Source organism: Photinus pyralis, unplaced genomic scaffold (genome assembly GCF_008802855.1).
Source record: "Photinus pyralis isolate 1611_PpyrPB1 unplaced genomic scaffold, Ppyr1.3 Ppyr1.4_LG6, whole genome shotgun sequence".
Classification (NCBI taxonomy): Eukaryota; Metazoa; Arthropoda; class Insecta; order Coleoptera; family Lampyridae; genus Photinus; species Photinus pyralis.
This window is the reverse complement of record NW_022170663.1, coordinates 44317482-44341290: the sequence shown is the minus strand read 5'-3', so window position 1 is coordinate 44341290 and position 23809 is coordinate 44317482. Positions and strand designations below refer to the sequence as shown.

Below are 23809 nucleotides of genomic sequence, written 5' to 3'. Positions count from 1 at the left end.
GCTCCGAGTTTCTTAAGAAGATCCATCCCCAAGATGAATTGATCAGAAATATCAGCAATTAGCACCTGGTGTCTTCCCGATGGTGACAGACATTTGTATTTCTCCGTGCGTTTTTATTCTTTCACCAGTTGCTGTTTTTAACTGCACGGTCGAAGATGAGATCCGAGAATGATTCTTCAATAACTCTGTTCTTGCAATAGTTCTTGTTGCACCTGTGTCTACTAGCAAGGATCTGTCTTCTCCATTAACTCGGCCGTCGATGTACAAACTCAGAACTTTTCCAGACGACGAAATGTTTACAGTGAAGATCGGGGCTTTGTTTCTGCAGGTCGACGATAGGCCCTTCCTGTCGACCTTTCTTAGTTTTCCGACTGCTGCAATGGTTTTTGGCAGTTGCGGCGAACGTGTCCAATCTCGCCGTGGTTCACGTTTCTTTGCCAGTGACTGTATTGCTTTATTGACCTTTTCTTCCATTACTTTACTGACCTTTTCTTCCACTACTTTACTGACCTTTTCTTCCACTACTTTACTGACCTTTTCTTCAAAACTTTCAGAGCCACCTTCCTCTTCGATGGTTCTTACCCGGCTCTCACTGCGAGGTTCCACCATACGTACTCGCGCATTTCCATGACTAGCTTTCTTGGCGGCTTCGAATTCTAATGCATAGGCCAAAGCTTTCTCAATTTTGTCGTGCCTAGCCAGTCTCAAAGCCTGCTGGGCATCTCCATCACGAACGGCATCGATAAATGTTTGTACAGCCAGTTGATCAAGAAAGCTCTCCGGTGCCGTAGGGTATGCCAATCGAATCAGTCTAGCGATGTCCGCTTCAAGTTCCTGCAAACTTTCTCCAGGTTTCTGCATTCGGTTCTTGACTTGGGCATAGTAAACTTGCTGAAGGTGTTTATCGCCATATCGCATTTCGAGTCGCGCTACTATTTGTTGGAAGTTCTGTTGATCCTCGGGGATAGTCCGCAACACATCCAGAGCATCTCCTCTCAGAGCAAGAATCAGGGCTGTAGTTTTGTCTTGAAGAGTCCATTTATTTGCCGCAGCCGCTGCTTCAAACTGTCGAACGTACGTGGTCCAAGGAATCTTACCATCAAAAGTAGGTGGCTTTACTCGGGCTTGCTGAACGTCGCCTTCTACTCTTGTATTTGTGTCTGGGTCGACCTTCTTGTAATGAGTAGACTGCGGCACCTCAAGAAGACGGTCCATCAGTAATTCATCTGGGGCACTACTAGTACGCTCTTCCGTAGTCAGTCGCAAGAATTGCTCGCGCAGCTCTTCATACTTGTGCTTAATCTCAACGAACGTTGCTTTAAATGTTTTGGAAACTTCCGTAATTCTATCTTCAACTTTTTCTTCAACTTCTTCGATAATCTTTCTAGAATTTTCCTCCATCTTTTCGAACTTCTCTTGAATATTTCTAAAATTTTCTTCATTAATCTTTCTAGAATTTTCTTCCATTTTCTCGAACTTCTCTTCAAAATTTCTAGAATTTTCTTCCAACTTCTCTTGAATATTTCTAGAATTTTCTTGGGTGCTTTTCATTTCTTGTTGCAACACCTGTTGGCCATTTTGGATTTGCTGGAGCAAATTGAGCATCGTTTCTTCCATTTTAGCGGCAGCAGATCTTGTTACAGGCATACACAAGCACAAGCACTTAATTTAATCTTACTTTTAATTAATTTAATTAATCCCACTTCTGTCACCAATGTAACGTTATTTATAAATTCGGGTTCGATTTATATCAATATTTATTAAACAGAACTATAACACTATAAAATCCGTACAATTTATATCGATTATTATATACCACTCACACTTCGCAATTTATATTTCCGCGCTCGATGTTTACGTACTCGTTCGGTAGTAGACTGCCGCGATGTTCGGTCCGCAACCATTTATACACGCAAGCAATGTAAGTCCCGAACATTCTCGAAAACGCGTAGAAAATTCCAGAGCGCCAAAGGCGACGTCATGTCTGGAGCATTTCGGTTACAATACAGATACCTACATTGAAAAGTATTCAAATACTTTAAAAAATAAGTATTCAAATACTTTAGAATGTATTCGAATACTTTGAAAAGTATTTCATTAACTTACTTTGAAAAGTATTCGAATACAGTAAAAAGTATTCAAATACTTGTCACTCAAATACATTAAGAATTTAAAATAGTATACTAGATAAAAGGCTTAATACTACTTAAAAAATCAAGTTATACTTTGTATGGGGTTAGCTTTTTTTATATTTCTATTGTTATATACAAACTTAAGGGGAGTAAAAGCATATTGTTATTATTATGTTTTTTTCCGGTCGATCTCAGACAATTTTTTTCCGGCCTCAAAAAAAAGGCCGATACAACTGAATACCGAACGATCCTGGAGTGGAACTTTTTGACTCGATAGTCTACGTAACTTAAAAACAATAGAGACCTTTCTTATATCCTTAAGACCAATTTTCGAAGCGATCGGACGTTTCTAAACAAACTATCATGCACACGGACAAACGGATGGTCAAAAATGGATCTGTTCCAAAATCGCTAGGATTAATTTCAGAAAGGCGTACGTATCATGTGCACGACGTACGATCGCTTTGAAAACTGGTACACGTATTCTTAAGGATATAACTGGTATAAGAAAGGTCCTGGTAGTGTACCTCCTATATAAGAATATTTATTTTTCATTTGCCTATTATATGTCAATTATATCTGTCATATGTGATATATGAAGCGGTCTATTACGCCCAAGGGCATAATGGATTGTCATCTCATTATGCCCTCAAACGGCCTGTCAAATTGATTGACGGAGTTATATTATGTCATAAAAAAGATGCAACTTGATTCGTATGGAGCACTTTAATGTTGGGCAAACAATAATCATGATATTTGTATATTGGAAATGCAGTCTTTGGAACGATGAAAAATAAAATGTTGTATGCACCTCAGGCATTACTCAATATTTAACCCTCGGGCGACTTACTATCCCTCGGGCCGGAGGCCCTCGGGCTCTGTCGCCCTCGGCATAAATATCGCCTTAATGCCCTTGATGCATAAATAACTCTATTAGTGTTCAAATACCTTTCATTTGTGTAAAGTATTTACTATTTAGTATTCAGATACTTTTTGAAAGTATTCTGCCCAGCTCTGCCTACCATGCATCATGCTCACGCGATCGATGGAAATAAGTTAGTTAAATAGTTTTAATCTCTTTAAAGTGATTATTTTGCTTTATTGTAATTACAAATGTAACAGTGGCTTTTTTTGTGAATCCCCGTTAACTTTATAGAAAAGCTTCTCATATGCGATAACTGCTTGATAAACATAACATTCGCACTACTTCTCCGGCGTTTTAGAAGACTGGAATTAAAACATTCATTTTTATAACGACGTATTAAAATCGGGTAGAACACATTTAAACTTTCTTCCGTAAGAACTTTACAACTATCAAGACTCACCGTCTTTTACAACAAAAACATTCAACTAATACGCCTATCTTTCCTTCTATCATTTTCCGATGCTGTTTCTTCATTTGCCCAACAATAGAAAAACAAGTCTACTAAAAGGGACGGTCGGCTTCGCCGCTCGTATCAAATTACTGCGCGTCTTCGATAAACTAAACACCTGCTTATCTTTAAATGAATTAGACTTAGACTTAGAACTAACTCCTTATCGCAAGACTGGAGATAAATGAGAAAAAATTTTAAAAAACGCTAGGCAATTATTTTCAGATGTCACTAATATTTTTTTAACGTAATTTCACTGAACTTAAAAAAATGATATTTATATACACATGGTGACCATCATTAGACACTATTAGGTACTGTAGGTGTTGATACCAATAAAACGTCCCCATGACGTAGATTACATAACAATATATGCAAAAAAAATCAAATTGCGAATTCATATACAGGCCTTTGTTAACAATTGCAAAAAATGTGAAGTTTAAGTCGCATTTTGGCTGGCTGGCTGGCTGTCTGGCTGAGATCTCAGCAATTACAATTGCTAAACGCTTTAAATGTTCACTAAAAGCTTTCTGTTATAGTGTACATGTGCAGGCTCTAGTGTATATTGAATTAGATTACTCGTGAGACCGATAACTTTAAACTTTGCTAATGAAATACTGATATGCATTACCAAAAATGCGCTTTCATCATGCATATGCTGATTTACAACTTTTTTCCAACTAAACCTAAAATTTCTTTTAATAAACTCATTGAAAAATCATAGATGGGTTCACATAAGCCAATCTCATAGAACTTTTTCTTAATTTTCAAGTTGGTTGATGTAAATTAACGAATCTTTCTCACAATTTAAAGGATCAAAAATAAAATTTACACCTTTAAAATAATCGGTTCCATACTGTTTCAAACACAATAATTTCTTTTACAGTACTTTAAACATACTAACTCAATGTTAACAGAAAATTCCTTACTCGTGCAACCTCAGTAAACTGATTTCCGTTTTACGCGAATTATCAGTGGAAGAAACCGAATTGCGTATATTTTTGTGCGTCAATGGACGTTTATTTGGTGATTTAGATTTGTTTGTTTAGAATTACTAGTCACATATATTGTTTGCTCAAATCTGACTAGTATCCTTATCTACTTTTGAGTTTAGTTAGAGAATATAATTTTGTCTGTAGTAACTGTAATAATTTGTTCCTTGACTTATACTACTGTATAATACTATGGAAAGACGTTGAACATCCTTGGTCCTTTTAAAAGAACAGAACTGCGGCCTTTTCCATGAGGGCAGTTTTTTTTAATGGCCGATGGGTATTCACTTACGTGAGAGAAAATTGCAATTCGTTTCGGAAATTGACCTCTATTTCCTATCCACTTAGGTCTTTGAGAGTCTGAATTAGATTTCGTTTGTCAATTGCTCCACGCATTTCATATTTTGTACAAAAGCTTTCAGGTCAAATGTTAGTATCGATTCTAGAATACCTACATATTATATAATTCATGGCGATTAATATAACTAGGGCACTAACTTTTATTGACCTCATAAGTTATTTTGTTTACGAATTCTATATCATTTTCGACCCGAACGTTTTCCATTTTACGATCGAGGAAGTTTGCCATCGAAGCGCTCTCGGGAGAATCGAAAATTAGCATTTAATTTTGATTAAAACGCTCGACCGAACCTTCCAAACTCATTTCATTTCAATTTGCGTTTCATAAACGAATAATAAATACAGCCGCTGAAAATTTCCAGCGTGGGATAAAGAAAACGGCAGCGTAATTTTTTATTAAAAGTTTTCGTGCCGTATACGTATTTTGGCATATTTAGTGCGTGCCCGAAATGTGTTTTTAGGCGCACGAATTTGGATCGAGAGAATGGAGATGTAATTGACTTTCCTAAATCAGATTTTCAATTTAGTTATTCTCAAGTGAGAAAGCGTAGAATAAATTGTCCACTCAAAAGGTTAGTGCCATAGTAATTTTTTCATTAGGCGTCGTTTTGGTTGTTGCTAATCTTAGCACTTCTGTTACATTCGCAGACTAGATAGACAAAGTATGGGAAATAAGTGAACGGAAGCTACAATTCCTCTGTTCCATATTTTTCGAGCAGATTCGGCGTGAGTTCGAAACCGAAACAAGAAGTTCAATAATTCATCCGTATACTTAATCGGGAAATCGATTTTACTGTCACAACTTTGAAACGTAGCTACTTATTGGATGTGATCACGCGATAAACTTAAAAATATGATAGTCGATAAGAAACTGTCGAATTTAGAGAAAACTCCGTGTGCCGAATCGTGTAAAGGTTAGTTGCATTATAGGGGTTGAAGACCCTTATTCGTGCCAAATAATAAAGATTTGTCTATCACAATTTTTACTCACGGCTAGCTCTGTAATGAAATTTAAAACACCCCTACTTTCCAGAAGTTTGTCAATTTATCTCCTTTTTAAATCTGAAAATTAAAACACCTTGGTTTGACTGCAGACAAATAAATAGCAATTGTAAAATAAACAATTGAATATATTGACAAACTAAAGTCGATCCAGTTTCATTCTCCTTTACAGTTTTTTTGATTTAAACATTTATTAAAATACAGAAAATATAACCCTTATCGCTGGAATCGGTGATTTTCTTTAGGTTACAAATACTACGGCCCTTCTTTTTAAAAGGCTCCCTCCTAGAAAAATGTAAAACTGGATCGCTTTTGGGTGATACAGTTGAACCCTTTTGTGACATGCTTTCGTACAGTTGTCTCTCGTTGTATGGATACGTTACGGATAATGAAGCTTGTATTTCGTTCTACCACATTTAACACCTGCGTCAAATTCTCGAAGACGGAAATCGAGTTGTTGTGCACAAGATTAAAAAGCCAAATTTATTATGCCACTTTAAACACCGTTCAAGAGCCTCTGATTCGCAATTTAAAAATTGTAGCTTTCTCTCTAGGAACCAAAAGTTGTTTTCTTTCCTCGCGGCCATCTTTGTTTTGTAGGGTTCACTTGAGGAGCGACGTTGTGAATATTCTTGACTCAACAGTGTCTAAAGTGTCGTCAATTCTCGATAACCGTTAGCTGTCTTTCTTATACACGTTGTTGAGATGACGATAATGCACACAAAATCTGGTGGAGCTGTCTTTCTCCTTTTAAGGACTACCGGAGAAGCCCATTTGATTCCCCAATCACATTTTCCTCCTTCACATCTTGGACAATCTTCTTCGCTTCCACCGTCTTAGCCAACGGCAGTCTTCTAGGTGGCCGTATGAATGTTTAGCATTTCAGCAACACTCCTTATACTCAAACGATGACCACCGCAACAACCTCTCGAATTTTTGCGACAGTTTCGTCTGTGCTATTGATGGCAAATTGAAATTATTATGGCACCCTTAAAATACATAATTCACGTAATTCACGGCGATTGAGAACCATTACAGTCGCTAAATATTCTTCTGGAGTCGCGTCGATCCCATAGTCTGGTCTGGATACTGGATTCCCCTGGATCAAGGTTCGCATTCGTGGTAATATAAAGTATGGAAGAATGGATAATGGTCTCAATATACAGATGAATTTGCCTTACGGGATCTATATGGTTTAGAATTCTCAAAATGTGGAAAGGGAATATTGGTTTTCCGGCCGGAGTAAAATTAAAACTTCATTAATTAATTTCTCAGTTTCCGGTCATCATAAAAATTCATGCTAATTAAGCGCGCTCCATTTGACATCAAACACAATCTAATCAGACGAGGTTTGCTGCAGGTTTTCAGTCCAGCTTCAACTGAACTGTGCCACATGGGCTGGCTGTGCCGAGTCAAAATACCAAAATTCGGTAGACTGACTGATACCTGGAATTTCGGGTTAACCGCAAAAGGGCTGCGATAAACCGAGTAAGCTGTACGACCTTGCAGTTTTAATGCTTGTTTTCGCTTAACATTGGGAAACAAAAGCAAAAAGGGAACTCAAATCATACAATATTACTTTTCTCTCGTCCTTCAAATGACGAGAGCTTTCGGAGGCTGACAGAATAATTAAAATATTTCTCATAAAACTGAATAATTAAATACAGCATGTCAGTTTCCTTATCGGCGGCCAAAATGATGCCACAAATTAAAGCAATTGCTTTTACCTTCTATTTGCAACTCCTAGAAATGAAATAAATAGGTCCGGAAGTTACCATTTTTTGTTTGTAAAGAAGCGCTCGTTTGAGTTCGTCCATGTACCGGGTGTTCACTAAAGCTGGTAGCCTTTCAGTCATGTACCAGGTGTTCATTAATTCTGATCGAGTTACATATGCGTTATTTGCAATGTACGCGTACGATTTTTATTTTGTGTGAAATTGACTTTTCTGTTTTTAGTTGCACAATTTTAACACCAACGTTAAGTCACCGTCGCTCAATTTTGCGAAAGAAAACCAGTGGTAAACCGCTGCCTCGAAAACGCACCGACTTTCCTTGAGGGTAAAATTGCACGTTAACGAATAACTTTATTAACACGTCGCCGTCAGTACACTAACTTTGGCTTCTTCCGCGATTAACAAAAATCCCAGCGAAAGCACCGTACCCTAAAGCTAGTAATGCTGGACTCCTTTCAATCCTTCTAGTAACTTTGCGATCGAATTTTCGTAACCGCAAAGTTAGCGGACAGCCTACACGCTATGGCGACTGGTCCCCTAATATCTCTCCCCTTTCTCTTTTTACTTCGCTATTTATGTGGCCGCTTAGAGAAAACATAAGGGACCCAACGCAAATCTCGTGACCAGCGTCCCTTCTCAGCCAATTGCCAACCCGCATTAACGGCTTTACTCAGACGGAACCAACGAAGCTGAACGTTCCACTGTTTTGTAAAAGACGTTTGCTATCGCTTTTAAATCTACGCGCGCCTACTATTCGTATAAAGCGGGACATTCATGCAATGTTACACATAGCTAGAAAATATAACCGGCTTAACGGGCTCCGCGATATCGTAATAGATCAACCGCTCGCTCAAAATTCTGGAGCGCGTTATACGGTTCCGGTCACAAAACCCAGCCTACCAATGCCGAGCGAACCGAAGGCGAGATCGGCATAAATCAACCGCTCGCCCGAAATTCTGGAACGTGTTATACGGTTCCGGTTCATAAATAAAATAATCACGGATTTAAATTTACGTTCCAATATATAATATAACGGATGTTACAAATTTTCCTTTTCTCCTACTTCTTCTGGTTCATAAAATTGGGGGTGATTCTTGTGATGTAGTTATATTAATATGCCTCGGCTGCTCGTCGGTTAATAACCCTCTTCTGGCCTCAAGGATAAGGGGAAAAGATGAAATAAATCTTTAAAAAATCTTTATTCAAGGTTAACGGTTCTTATTTTCCTTGAGATATCGTAAGATAACACGTTTTATTAAATGGGGTTGAGGCGAAACGATTGCTTGAAAGGTAAACACGTTTATAAATATCTTGATTGTTCTGCACTACGAGTTCTCGATGTGCTTTTGTGGATGCTTTGATGTAAAGCCCTCTGGATCCGCCCCCAGAGTTTGGATGTAGTTAAGCGTCCACGGACCGATGGCAACCTGTAAGCTTGCGTTATCTTTGATTCGCTGCGGGAATGAAATTTGCTCCCCAGCTGTACTTTGCACGGACCGGTCACGAAATGCTCTCACTGTCCTCTGTTGTGAAAAATTTCGAATCCCTCGTTCTCAAAATGCTCTCGTTCCGACACTGCTACGGCTCTATGGAGATGGAATTTGGTTCTCTGTATACTTTTCGTTCTTCTATATATCGCCATGAAGACAATTCACTTTGGATGCGCAGATTCCGCGTTTGAGCTGCCCTTCACTCCCGAACACGAATTCACTTGTATTTATACCCTCTCTCTTAGTATCTATTGTAATTAAGTTCCACCTATCCGACTACCACGAAACGTTTATAAGGTTTGCGCAGTTATTTTACAAGCTTTTGTTACTTTGGACTTTGGATTGAATAGACGCATTTGAACAGACTCTCCTTGCGTTCATTATAGTGACTCATGCAATGACCTTGTCCTGAATATACATACGTAAAGCAGATTTTATGATCCTATTTATTTACTACCATTGCATTGCTAATTCACTTTTAACTTTCTCACGGTTAAATGATATCCCAATTCGGGTCAAAGTAAATGAAACAAATATCAACTTCCTTCAAATGCTAAAATACAAATATGCGTACGTTCCAGGTTACATGCATATACAGTGAATTTTTTTTAATGCGAACATAGGAGTTTGCATGCAATGTAATTTTCCTATGTTCGATTTTAAAAAAATACACATCAATCTATTGAGTAGTTCAAATGAGTAGTAGATACAATTGACAGCTGTCACATTTTTAAAAATACCGTCGTCCAATTTAATTACGAAATCGGTTAGGTTATTGCTTAGAATGTCAAGGAGGACACTTCGAACATTCATTGTAATTGTTTGCGTTATTTATTTTCTTATTTTCTTCATTTATGTATTGAATAGATCAAATTAGTAAAATAACAGGTGCAGATGACCTAAAAATAATTTACGGTTGGTTCACAATGAGTTGTGGTGTCAGTGCGTGGCCTGTGAGGTCAAGAGTTATCGTAAGTTTAAGAAAAATGTATCCTAAAGTTGTTATGGCCTCATTTGGCTTCTTTAAAAAAACTCTTTCCGAGTGCTCTTCATCATAAAGACTATAGAGTTGCTGTTCATAGTCACACAAGTTGCGCGATTTGGGAATGTGAACCGCGCACACCTCATAAATTGATGTGTTTTTTTTTAAATCGAACATAGGGAAATTACATTGCATGCAAACTCCTATGTTCGCATTAAAAAAAAACTCACTGTATAAACATAGCTTACGCATTTTTAACAACTTTCTGTATAGGGAAATTCCGTTACACACCTGGCATAAACAACAGTTGTAAAAAAAATCTCTTTTTAAGTGGTATCAAAAATACAAAAAAAATATAGGGTGTTCCATTAAATAATACCATGTCGACTGGTTATCAGGGTCCTAGTCCATTTTCAATAGTTTGGACGCTATCGGACTTGTACAAAAGAAGATCAATTATGGACTATTTACCAACTTTTCCTGATCGACTCTACAGGGTGTGTTTTTTAATTCAATTTTGCACTCTAAAATTCACTTCGGTATTGATCAGTGCATCAGTTCTTTATCTTCACAGATTAGCCACCGATTAGTTCTATGAGTTGTAAATTCACAGCTGAGAATTTCTTCATGAATCACTTTTTGCACTTATGTAAGAATGAAATATCACTGGTGGAGTAATTCATTTTATGTTCTTGTGAAGAAATCTTTCGCTCTGTGAAAATAAGTGTAATGCAATTTCAAGTAAGTACAAATTTTGCAGTCGTATTTCCGGATTCCCTACCATTTATTTTGCACATAAGAAAGAAAGTATGTTAAGTTATTATTACTCACATGTCACATACATTTTAAGGGAGTAGAATTGAATGTCATATAAATTGGAGTAGATTCATTTTAAACTGCAAATTAGTGAATAATTTTCAAAAATGTTGTGGTTAATTGAAAAAATTACAGCTCTTTCGATCCTCGCCACGTAACAAAGCGTGTGAAAAATTGCGTAATGGTTTACAATGCAAAAGGAAAGGTAAAACACTTGTAAAAAGCGTGTAATGTAAGATTGGTTCTTCTGGGCAAAAAAAGGGAGTAACAACGTACACGATTAATAATTATCCGCAGTGAATTCAAAACACAGTTGGCTCGGCTTTGTTTCTAATCCTTCATTAAAACTAATGCCTCGGCATTATGTTAGGGAAAAACATCTTCAAAGGAAGCCAGCATGACTAATATTAAGGTATAATTACGGACATAGTTCAATTAACGTAAACTCTTCTTCATACAATTCCGCGCGCCTTACTATATAATTACGTGAATTTGGAAACGTGTATTTTATTATATTACGTCATTTGTTATAACTATAAAAAAATGTACTCTTCTCACACAATCGGAATGGAATGTAGTCACTTTGCTAATAAAGTTAATTATATAACTAACAACACGGGCAGGTGTAAGAAAGTGAAATGGAATTCCTCTTTGAAAATGGAGCGCTCGTTTATATGGGCACTTATCGCCGGCGCATGTTTATCTACTTGTTTCGCAATCGGTTAGTTTTACAATTGTCTTAAATAAACAATTTTTGTTTACAGGACGGAATGTGCCCGGGCTGCGGGCGGGTAATTACCATTGTGCAAGTACTATGGAGTTTGATCTATGTAACTTGTGGTGCCGTTCAACTGGTGGCAGGCATCTTTTTCATCATTTCCATTCCTGAATTTTACCTTCACAGTAACATATGGACTGGAGCTTGGGTGAGTTGCAAATTAATTATTAGTTAATCACTCATCTTCACACGTTTCGATATCACAAAAACCGGGAAGAAAAACTGTCGTGTAACGTCATCACTTTTTTAAACATAAGTACGTACCCTTCAGGGCCCTGGAATACGTAAACGGGAGAAGCTTCCAACACGGTCGGCTCAGACAGTCAAAACTACAGTGACTCTATACAAGACAGTGGCGACAATAGATGTCTCATTTTTGATTGGTTGTTGAATCACGTAATACGAGGCAGCCATTTTGTGGCAAACTTTTAAATTTCTTATATCACGTCATTTAATGGCATATACAGTAACAGTTACTGTAATGTCGTGTGTTTATTTATTAGTTTTGTAATACATATGTTTATTTATTGCTCCTCTCTTGTCCTGGGCCTTCAACAGAATTGCGCCCAATTACAGAGAGACCCCCATAATGCTCCTTACCTGTTGTTCATTTGTGTGCGCAAAACACAAATTACTACTACGACACTGATAATTATAGGTATAAATTATCTGGCAATGAGGCGATTTGCGAAGGACCCAGCAAGACGAAAAGAGTGAGTAACCAGAATGAAAAGAGAACATTTCGCACTAAATTGTGTCTTTTTTCATTGTAGTATAGGACCTAGAAACAACTCTATTTTTGTTTTACGCGCCATCCCCCGAGTAAGGCTTCACAGGTTGAAAGACAATGATCTAAATGATCAAGTTCGGTCGACTTTCCCACGCGTCCGTCGATGGTTGACTGACGGGCGCGGAGCGTCGTGTCAGTCCGAAGGACTCGCAAAATCGTTCGAATGGTAATAGCAACAAGGGAGAGAGGGGGCAGGGGTACAAAAGGCATGTACGATCGCGCCGACTACGCGTGAATCGTGCCGTCGAGCTTCCACCTCCGTGCGTTCTTTCGGCTATTAAGCAAGACAGGTTTCGTGGCCCGTTTCCCGAGCAAAAAGTACAGCAACGACCAGTAACTCCTGTGGCTCCACATTTGTAACAAATCAAAAGGTTCAGGGCAGTCCAGACGGTTATGTCCTAATCGTTGACAATTGAAACAGGGCGACTCTCGTGTTTCCATCGAATGAATGGGAAAACGTGAGGTGGTAGGTCTTTGACTGGTACAGCTAAATCCTGGTTCCAGTACATGCGCAAATTGGTTTCAAAAAGTCATTTAGGTAAACTGGTTATAACTAATATTGAAAAATGTCTTTAGGAGTTCGATTGTTACACTCGTACTACCATTCAAATTTAAAAAATCCATTCAACAAGAGTTTGTGAGAGTGCTGCAGACATCTCAAATTGCAGGATTGATTTATCAGTTTGCACAATTTATTCGAAACAAACAAGTCGACATAACTTAAATGTCTTGAATATATCTAGCCGTTCTTACAACGGTGACCAACCTTTGGACTTTGAACGGCGACCGACGTTTGGACTTTGAACGGAAACGAACCTTCGGACTTTATTTACATTGTTTTATTTAGTTTTAAAAGTCCTCGTTAGGAGAAGAGCGAGATAAATTTGACCCGAATTTCACCTTATGGAATTTTACATGTAGTTGAGCTAAGGTATCACCCTTATTCCTCACTTAACTTGCCTCTAAAATTTATGGAAGCCACAAAAAGCCTATTATAGCTCTTTCCATTGTACCTATGGTGGAAGGAAGAAATAAGAAGAAATTCTGAGAACGTCAACGGAAACTGTAGGGAAGTAATGAGGACTGTTAAATAAAGAGACTTATGTAAATTTAAGAAGAATTAAAGCAATGTGTTGTGACAAGCCACCAAAAACCTAATTTCCCAAATACCCAATAATTTATAACAAATATAAATTAGCTTCGAGATTTATTGATCGTCAAAACAACACTCTCTATGCTGTTAGATCTACTTTTCTACCACTAATTTGTTACTATCTAATTGTATAAATAAATAACGGTAATTACTGCATCACATAATTGTTATAAAAAATATTTAATGAACAATATTATCAACCAACGTAAGCGTTTACCGTGAAATTTAAATTGTTAACTGAATGGATTTAATATTCCCATCGCATCATCGTGATTAGCTTCTATGCATCCTTGAAGGTTCACAATCGAGCATAAAAATCCCAGTTTATATTTTTGACAGACAAAGTCTTTTTCTTGTGAGAAACTTCCGTTAGAAATGAAAGTATTATGCAACTTTCTTTCAATGATTATTAATAAGTGTACTTTAGGACTTATTTCCACATGCGCATTTTTAACGTTAAATCTCATTGCTAAACAGGGTAATTAAAAGGAAAGTGTATTAGTGAAGAAGCAATTACATCGACGACTTCTGGTTTTCAGCATTTTTTAGACCTTCAACTTCACGCTCAGATGGTTTGGTTATTTTACATTACATCACTTGGGAAGACGAATAGGAATAATAATGTTCAGTCTGTGTTTTTAATGTTTGTAACGGCTAGTTACAAAATCAAAACTGAAATGCCCCCTGGTACTAAATAATAATTCTGATTTTCAAATGATACAAACAAATGTTGCTTTTTTGCAAATTTGATCCGACGCGGACGGCTGGGTCAATATAAAGAAATTGTTTAAACGAATTTTTCCCGGAGACAGGACATTTTTTTTCTCTACTCTTGAAAAATCAAAATCGTCGCACTTCGTACCGCCTTTGGAACATCTCGTTTTCTTGGATACGCTTGGGTTCGAACGCTTCTCTTTTGACAAAATAATACACACCCTACGGCAATTTACAGGTGATTGACTTAACTTCGCTTACGGTTCAACGCTCAAAAAATTTTTTCCTGTAACCTGAGACAATCACGCCGTATCCCACTACTCGTAGGTGTCGAAGGCGTTTAAAAAGTCAGGGCCGTATTTAAGGACTACTTGCCCACGTAACACAACCAAAAAATCATTCATCATTTTTCAGCGAAGATTTCAGAATGCGAAACTACCTGGTAATTATTTACTGCTGGCAGTTGTATGGTACGTAGAACTGGTTTTTTTTCGTATCAGTATATATCATATATGAGGTGTAGGCTAGAGAACGCTACATACTCGTATTTAACAGGCAGGCTGCCTATCCACCCTTCATCATTGATGTTGTTCTAGGCACTTGATGAAATTCATTCTTTGGGAATGCTTTGACATTTGATCAATATAGAACTCAATTTTTTTCTAACGCCGCCCCTTTGTGATCTTCAACCATGTAATAGATCAAGGTCAAATCCTGGCCACGGTACTAAAAATTCTGTAATTATCACGGTTGCAGCCGGTAAACGACTGAAACCCATGGCACATCGTCAAGTAACAAACCTGTTTAGTGGTAGGATCTACGTTGTGTTGTGAAACGAGTAGCTCGAGGATATGTACAGTAGCGGCCAAAAGTTTATCACAATTTCATTTTTTTATTGTAACACTAGCATTTATTACGGTTGACAATAAAATATTATGTTCTTTAGAGTCATCAATTCAAGTCAGTCAGCCACTATTTGTTGTAGGGATGTAGGGATCATTTTTTTAAAATTATTTATCAACACCTGATAATTCTTATTTATTGTCGACAAAGTATATCGTGATACATTTTTGGCCGCTACTGTAATTATAAAGTCAATCAAATTCAAATCAGAGTTGTCCTCTCATAATTACACGAGAATAGCTCTAGGGACTTCAATGGTGACATTGATTACAAGGAAGGAAAACAGAACTTCCAGAGTATGTACTCACTTATTTTCTCACTTCTTTTCCAATGTGCATTTTACATCGCTACTTTCTCTTTTTGTAGTTTGAGAAAGAATACGTGACGCGCATTCACTTACGAACTCTCGTCATTGTGCAATTTGAATTGTTAATATTCGCGGTAAAACATTTCCAGTGGCGTAGTTTACGTTTTTCTTCTTAAATGGAATGCATAAAAGCGGGAACGATTCAAATTCAGATAACTTGCTGTTGTTCTTGTTCTAATTTTTCATTTATATTTTGCAGTGAATTTGATTCCTTTTGGGTATTTAAATACTGACGAGCGATTCTTCGTGGTTCGCTTTCTGCATCATTCTCTCTTGTAATATCTGAAGTTTCGAGTGCGACTCGCTTGTAATATGTTTCGAGTTTGGCTCCTGTGCTTTAAGAAAATCTTCTTGTGGTTAAACTAATGTTTCTTCTCTTCCTTTCCGTTGCAAATTACTTCGGTTTCTTCTAGTTTTCTACTTTCCCATCTTCTATTTCTGTATTTGCGTTTTTTTTTAATTCTTAATTTATTAGACGAGTTTGCTCCTGAGTCCGCTGTACTTGTTGCGAAACCAGTGGAGCTCCTGATCCCCGGTCCGGCAGTTTTCAGCCGGCGGATAGTCAGATTCTCTTTTTCCTTCATACCTTCTATTCTGTCCATTACTTCCTCTTTCCCTTTCGTAACTATTATAACTCCCTCTAATAAAACTTGTTTTTGGATTTCGGTTTTTTTTGGTTGTGTCTTGGCTCGTGTTGATTTGTGGTATATTGCTCTTCAATGTTTGCGTTTTGAATCGTCTCTAGGATGTTGATCCTATCCAGATGTTCTCCACCTTCCTGCGAAAATGTTAGGTTACCGCCTCTACCAGTTATGCTTCAGGTATTGGGGTTTGAATGGGCGGTTTTACTGACCCAATATCATACGTGATCCGTATACAAGATTATCAATTTAACTTTGAAGATCGGCACTTTTGTAATAGTCTGCTCAAGACTTTTACGGTATTTATTAAGAAGTAGGTATACATGTATTGTATTTCCCTATGTCTACTTTTAAATTTCAAAATCTCTTCCGAAGGACGCCTAATTTTATGCAACCAAAATAACTTCTTAAAGAAATGAAGATCTGACTGTCATAATTATTACTGTCAATTTGAATATTGTTGATTTGTTATTACAGAAAATAAATCTCTTAGGCTCCTTAAACTGTTACCGGCAATATACCAATTGGCAATACCAACTTTTTCTTCAGTTGAATATATCGTACACGAATGGAAATAAAAATACGGAAGCCAAAACAACAATCAAATGAATTAATATGCCAGTCAGATCTTTATTTGTTTTAAGAAGTTTTTCTGGTTGCATAAAATTAGGCACTCTTCAGAAGAGATTTTGTCATTTAAAAGTAGATATAGTGATTTTCTACTTCTTAATAAATATCACTGTATAGGTCTTGGGCATGGAGCAATCGAGTTTGGTCCTGTTCGCTACACAATTGATGTGTAAATAATCTAACATTGAGGAAGGTAAAATTAATTTTTGATAATAATTGAATAATACAGACGAACACACGAAAGGTGAGACCACCAGAGACTAATTTTAGTTTAAAATCTACCTTGAAATCTCAGGAAGCCTTCTTCATAAAATTGTAACAACTTTACAACCAACTAAAGTGGAATTTATTGATTGCAAGAGTATATAACGTTTATTAAAAAATTGTGTCCGATTTTATTGTACCAATTTACCGCAGGCACCATTTCCACGCTACTCCGATATGATCGCCAAGTATTACCTAATGGTATAATCGTTACATTGTTGTAGGTACTATTTTCTAACAATAGTTTATTAAAATCGTCTTATTGTTATTTAATTCAATTTGTACGTCACTCAAAGAATTCCCCATTAATTTCTCAATTCGAAAATAAAAACGCTATTGGAATTGAAACGTGGACACTTAATCGAATTTATTTTACGATCCTGTTTGCTATCCTTACGGGGAAATTTTTATTGCGACGGAAGGAATGTCACCGAAATAGACAAGAGTGCTCCCCGAGAGATTACAAACTAATAAATATTTCAGACTTTTCATGTTTTGTTTCTTTTTAATTTGACAGCTAAGGACGTCGTAGTGCTCCGATTAACACCTCTTAATCCTAGGACATCTTTGTCTATACCAAAATAATGAATCTTACGCTAGCAGGTCGATGTTTGCCCCTTTTCATCGACCTGTTTTAGTTTTCCTGTTGTTGCCTCCATTCAGCAAGTCTCCTATGAGCCTTTCGACATCGCTTCTGGAAATGCCCAGTTTCTCCGCAATTCCAACAACGGAACTGTTCCTGGTCACCATAGCCTTGACAGCTTGAAGTTCCATCAATGCCGCCAACAATTTCTTTTGAACGGTGTCCTCTTCCACAGCTCTAAGGTTACAGTTTTTCTTCATCGTATCTAGAGCTGCTTTTATTTCGAGAGCTCGGGCTAACGCCTCAGTCATAATTTAAAGTGCCGCTAAACAAATAGCTTCTATTTTCTAGAAATTTGTCCGAGATTTAGCACAAAAAGAAAACAGTATAATCAAAATCATAATCTAAGACGATCACACATGGTGCCAGCGGTGTATTTTTTTAGTGGAATGGTGTAAAAAACAACAAATCTTGTTGAAATCGCCTTCATAATGACCCAAAAAAAACCTTGTAAGGTTACACTTACATGCACGAAATTACGTGAAATAATTCTTCCATGCTAACGATGAAATTTGACTTTTGTATGTAAATGCGAGTACGTAATGAACTAAACCTTGTAGTCAATAGTCCAGCGTTTAATTATCCCTAATTACGTGATTAGATTAATTTATAGCCATCCTGCATGTCACTCTGTACTGCAATTAGTCAATAATGAGTGCATAGATTTTATTTTACAAAATAAGCCGATTCCCAACAGTTACCATTTTTGAAAATGCAACTGCATCAAATTCCCATAAACCATTACAGATTAGTGCTTTTAGTCATGCATGATCAAATTCCCAGGTGCGAAATGAGAGTGTATGAGTTATAAAGGAAGATAACGTCACTAATATCTTATAAAACAATTTACCTAGTCTTGGTGTAAGAATTGAATGAATAAAAATTAATAAAGAATTCAACCGTTATACCGTGATTCATTAGCGATAGCAATTTACCACGTTAATTACTTACACATTCGTTCTTCTCAGTTATGAAGTTTCGAAATTTATAGGAAACGTGTTGTTCGATTTCTGTGGACAATTTTTTTCGTCGTCCATTTCATAATTTACCTCTGATTTATTGCCTTCGAAGCTTTTAGATCGCTTTCTCTGCGAGAGATTTCCATTTAAACTTTAATCTCGTTGGGCGAACGTTAATTTTCTCGCTAATCACTCATGAAAAATTCGTAAATTTCATATTTTTTGCTACTAGCTAGTAGTACTTCTTCGGCTAATACGCCCTCCAGTTATTTGATGTTCTTTGTATAATAGGTGGTGACACGTCGATCTTGTGAAAATGTTCCCAAGATTCCTGTCCCCTAAGGGGGATGCGAAATAAAGCAAATCTTGACTAAATTTGGTATGGGGGTATATAGTTTGGTAGTTTGGTATACAGTGTGTCCCAGATCGGGTGGGATTGCATGGGTAACTTTCTTATTATTAAAGATAGAGAATTGGTTAAATGGACAATGTTTTGCAGTTTTAGATGCGCATTTAAAATTTCCTTGTGGAAATTCAAAATGTCGAATAGGTTCGACGTAAATTCAAAAAAACTAAAATTGGTCATTTCCTTTAATGTCTTATATCATCGAAAGTATAAGAGATATAAAAAAAGTTTTATATAAAAGTTACTGTGTTTAATACGCCAAATTTAGAATTGATGTAAAAAAATTCAAGATGGCTACCTTCGAGGAACATTTACCAACTTCCTAAAGTTAAATAGGCGCCATATTGGATTTTTAGATTAGGTATTTGATAGATTTTTTAATTCTCTTTTCAACGAGCTATCATAGCATAAGATTGAAAATAAGATACCAGTTATATCAACGGTTTTTATGTTTTATATTTTAATCAAGAGAAGAATAAGAAATCATGCAATTATTTAGCAGGTGGAGATATACCAACTCGAATAGGGTGGAAGGAAGTAGAGCATTTAAATAGTACAGTTCCAAGGAGAATATCTGAGTCTAAACGCCAGCACCATAATAAATTTGAAGGTGGTGGGATCTTTTGATTCCTCAAAAAAGTACTACTGTGCCCTTTTGCGGGGTTAGAAGATTCGTCAGAAACGAAGCAAACCGAAAAACCTTAAGAATCTGAACGATTTGATGGATTTGAAGTACCTATTCGAAGAAAAGAAACTCGAAAGTTTTGGGGAACTCGATAAATTTGAAACGAGAAGAATTGAAAGACGAAACGGAATAATTCAAAGAACCTTAAGAATTTCTAGAATTGGAAGATTTTGAATGACTTAAAGAATATGATTTGGAGAAGTAAAAGAATTTGAAAAAATCAAAGAATCTAAAGAATTTGAAATTAAAGTGTCTTAACAATTTGAATAATCTTATGGATCAGAAAAAGAGAATTCGAAGAAATAGAAAACTCTGAGGAATAATCGGAAACGAAAAATGTTTAATGTTAGGAATCCAAAAGATCTGATAGATTTTCAGAGTCTGAAGAGTGCCAAGATATCTCAAAAACGAAAGAATGCAAATGTGAAAAAAATTCGAAAAATTGGAAATATAAAATATTTTGAAGAATGCAAGGAATATGAAGTTGATGAATTGGAAGAATTTGCAGAACCGAAAGATCTCCCGTCGAATATGAAAGTTCGCACACGTTATAGAATGTAAGAAGCCGAAGAACCCTGCGAATCATTAGAATCATTTGAGGAACTTCTAAAACATCATATGGCATTGCGGAATCTGAACAATTGGAAAAACTTAAGTCAACTAAACAAACATTTTAGTAATCGGAAGAATCTCAAAAAACTGAAGAATTTTAAGCTGGGAATGAGTAAGGGTGAAGGATTTGGTTGGAGAATAATTTGAAGCCATGTTGCCTCCTGTTTTGCACAATAAATAATCCTAGAAATAATCCATTTATCAAATGTGGCACAAACAAGAAAGGGGTGTAATTATGTATTAGGTGGAGCAAAACAGGATTTCAGAACTTTTCTGGACGGTAGTTCGTAGAAAACGGTTCGTTGAGACCCTTAATTAGAAGACCATCAAAGATAAAATTCATTTCTAATCCCCCTCCCCCTCCTCCCAGGCCCCGTCATCCACTGATCTCGAAAAAGAGCCGCACGGGAAGTTGTAGTTTATACAAACCAATTTATTTCGATGAGACATTTGATTAGAATACCATGAAAGAACGTGTGTGTACCCCCCCCCCTGGCAAATTTAAAGGTGTTAGTTGGAACCATTAAAGGCATGCGTATGCCGTCTAGCAAATCTTCAAGGTATACGCTACCTATTGCCACAGATAAAATTGGGTATTTTATCTGTGCTATTGCGAAAACTTCCAGTCAGATTTTGCATACGCTTGCCTTTAGTTGGGGGGGGGGGGCACATCATGGTATTCTTTGCTGTGACTGGTGACTAGCACAAATACCACCCGCACACCTGCGCATGCGCAGTTCTGCCCTTTTATGTCTAACAGTATGTGTACCAAATTTGGTTCCAATCCGTTTAGCCGGAAATAAGAGTACAGACGAACCGACAGACCGACATCATCGAGATTTTGTTTGATTCGGATTCCTGGTGCTTCAAAACGTGTATTTCCGTCAAAAAAGTATGGGGTCATTTTATACCCCAATGCAGTACCTCCCTTACTAACGTGCGGGTGGTAAAAAAATGCACTTTATCTGCACAATTTATACTTGTTTTATTTGGTGAGGCGGAGCGCTACCGCACTCTATCATTTAAAAAGGATCATAGCAGGATTCTAAAAACTCGGAGAAAAATCCAGGGATTGTTGAAAATGATACAAAGATTCTAAGAACATTCTAACTATTCCAATCGGTTTCTAACTGAAAATTGTAAGGAGTTTCTCAGATGGCGCTAAAATATTCTCCGAAGTCTATGGAGAGATTCTAATATTTCTAAAGGTTTAGTGGCTCTAAGAAGATCCTCGAAAGGTTTGCGTTTATTTGCAATTGCGCTTATCTTGGCATACTTACACTCATAGAAACTAGGATACAGCATTTTTTATCTGGCTGAATATTAAACATCTAACGATGGCAAGTGTGCCAAGCAAAGTAGTTGAAATAATTAAGTTTGGTTTGGTTATTTTCATGTTCTAAGATACCCAGATACCAACTTTCGTAGAGATCAAATTTTTTCGCACCCATGATGGTTGGTCTACATATTCACCAAGATTCTAACCCCCTTATCAAGATTTGAGATGACATTAATAAAATAACATTTACTAGGAATCCTGAGCACTGTAGCGTAATAAAATGAGAAGATTCGCGAATACAATGGTAAACTTAAATGGGGACAGGTTCATAAACTGAAACTATAATATGACAATAAGTAATCCAATTAACTCAAAAACTAAAGAAGTTTCCCTAGTTAAATTACGTTAAATTGCACATAAAAGATTAGGATATTTAATTTTCTACTTGAAATTCTTTACACACTATACACTATACTATAAAAATTTATGGTTTTTTGAATGATACAAAATACACAAAAATCGCTTTTTATTCCGTATTATTTGGAAATGTCGTCGAGATCCCCAAATTCTTTGGTAGTGGAAAATTCCCCTAGGCCAAGGTCAGCGTTCTTTGGTATGTGCAGTTTCTCTACGGCAAATGGAAAAATCCCAATACAGGTTGACCATTGGATGCTTAGTTCGTCTTAGTTTAAACCCACTATTCAGTCATATCAGCATTCAGTCGGATCAAAGACATTAATGGACAAGTTTGCGCTTCAGATAGCCTTATTTTTTTAATTTTTACCATAACTGCGCGATTAAAAATTCTTGCAGATGATTAATGCTCGTCTCTCTTCCTGTATTGCCGTACTGCAATGCCAGAATAGAACCACCGCAACTGTCGCGACCAGAATCCCTTTTTCACCAATAGCAAGCCCTCATTCTCATCCAAACTGTTGCCGCAGCGCTATTCAAAGTGGAACCAACGAAACGGGACGGTTAACTACTATTTCTGCTCAAAGCCCACGCATTATTAACACGCCTATTATTCGTATGAAGCGGTACATGTTATACGCCATTGTTACTGATCTGGCGTGATCAAGCTGGAGAACAAACCACGCTAAGGCCAAGGTTAAGGTACCCTAGGATCTTTAGGGAGGCTGTAAGACCAATCGGCCACCTTTATCTGGGGATACTTGTTACATACAACAAGTGACCTGCTCTCGAGAAGGGGTAGAGGGCTTTCTCCTTCTAAAAAATGGCGCGGTTGGCAGCTCTCAAAAATGTGTGCATCATCGTAGGGTATACACAGGGTGGAAATTCTCAAACTTTAAAAAGGGGCCAGTGTAAGATAATTTCGGTACCATGGCGGATCCTGTCGGAAGCGATTATTGTTACAAGATTCTACCGGGACTTTCTAGAAGTTAAACACCACTAACAAAAATGGCTGTGGTTTAGACAATTGAAACAGGGGTGCATTACCAAATGAGTCAACAGTTTAAATGCTAAACCGATTATGCTCGTCTCATTATGACCATGCTAACCTTTTGGTTGCACGTAATTATTATAATTGTCCATGATTGACATTCACTTCTTCATTCCCTAATAATATAGGTATACATTTAATGGAAGTATCGATACTAACGCATTCCTTTTTTTTCCAATTTCAGAATGTGATAATTGGAATCGCTTCAGGGATGACAGCATGTTTCGGTCAATTATCGGCGCGTCGTCAGGAATTCCTGCTCTACATGGCAGTTTCAATTTTAGCCGTAAACGCGGTGAATGTCGTCCTAATCGAATGGTGTTTGTATTGGACGGATTTATTGTCAAAATTAATTGCGAATCGACCTTATCAAACGCTTATTTATTGCGGTAAGTCGTGGGTTGGTTAGCGTCCGTTACACTTTTGAGTATACCACTTGCAGCTTGTTTTGCGACGCGGATAGCAGGCGCTATGGTAATCATAGTTTCGTTCATCGACAGTCAGCTCGCATTTTGCACAATGGAAACTGCCAAGAAACAAACTGCGAGCAAATTACGACGTTCACACGAGCAGGTTACGGATATTGAATACATAATTCCCAGGGTAAGAAATGCACAAAGTATTTACATAACTTCATGTA

At 37.1% G+C, this 23809-nt stretch overlaps 1 protein-coding gene across 2 annotated transcripts in view; it reads left to right on the top strand.

The window, feature by feature from the left end:
* Positions 1 to 23809, top strand: part of LOC116173155 — an 80196-nt gene that overhangs the window by 54458 nt on the left and 1929 nt on the right. For both annotated transcript variants that reach the window (XM_031490454.1, XM_031490455.1), the window contains exons 2-4: positions 11645 to 11806; positions 23354 to 23558; positions 23612 to 23772. In XM_031490454.1, the coding sequence (XP_031346314.1) occupies positions 11651 to 11806; positions 23354 to 23558; positions 23612 to 23772 (522 nt within the window). In that variant the 5' untranslated portion in view covers positions 11645 to 11650. The remainder of the gene's footprint in view (positions 1 to 11644; positions 11807 to 23353; positions 23559 to 23611; positions 23773 to 23809) is intronic.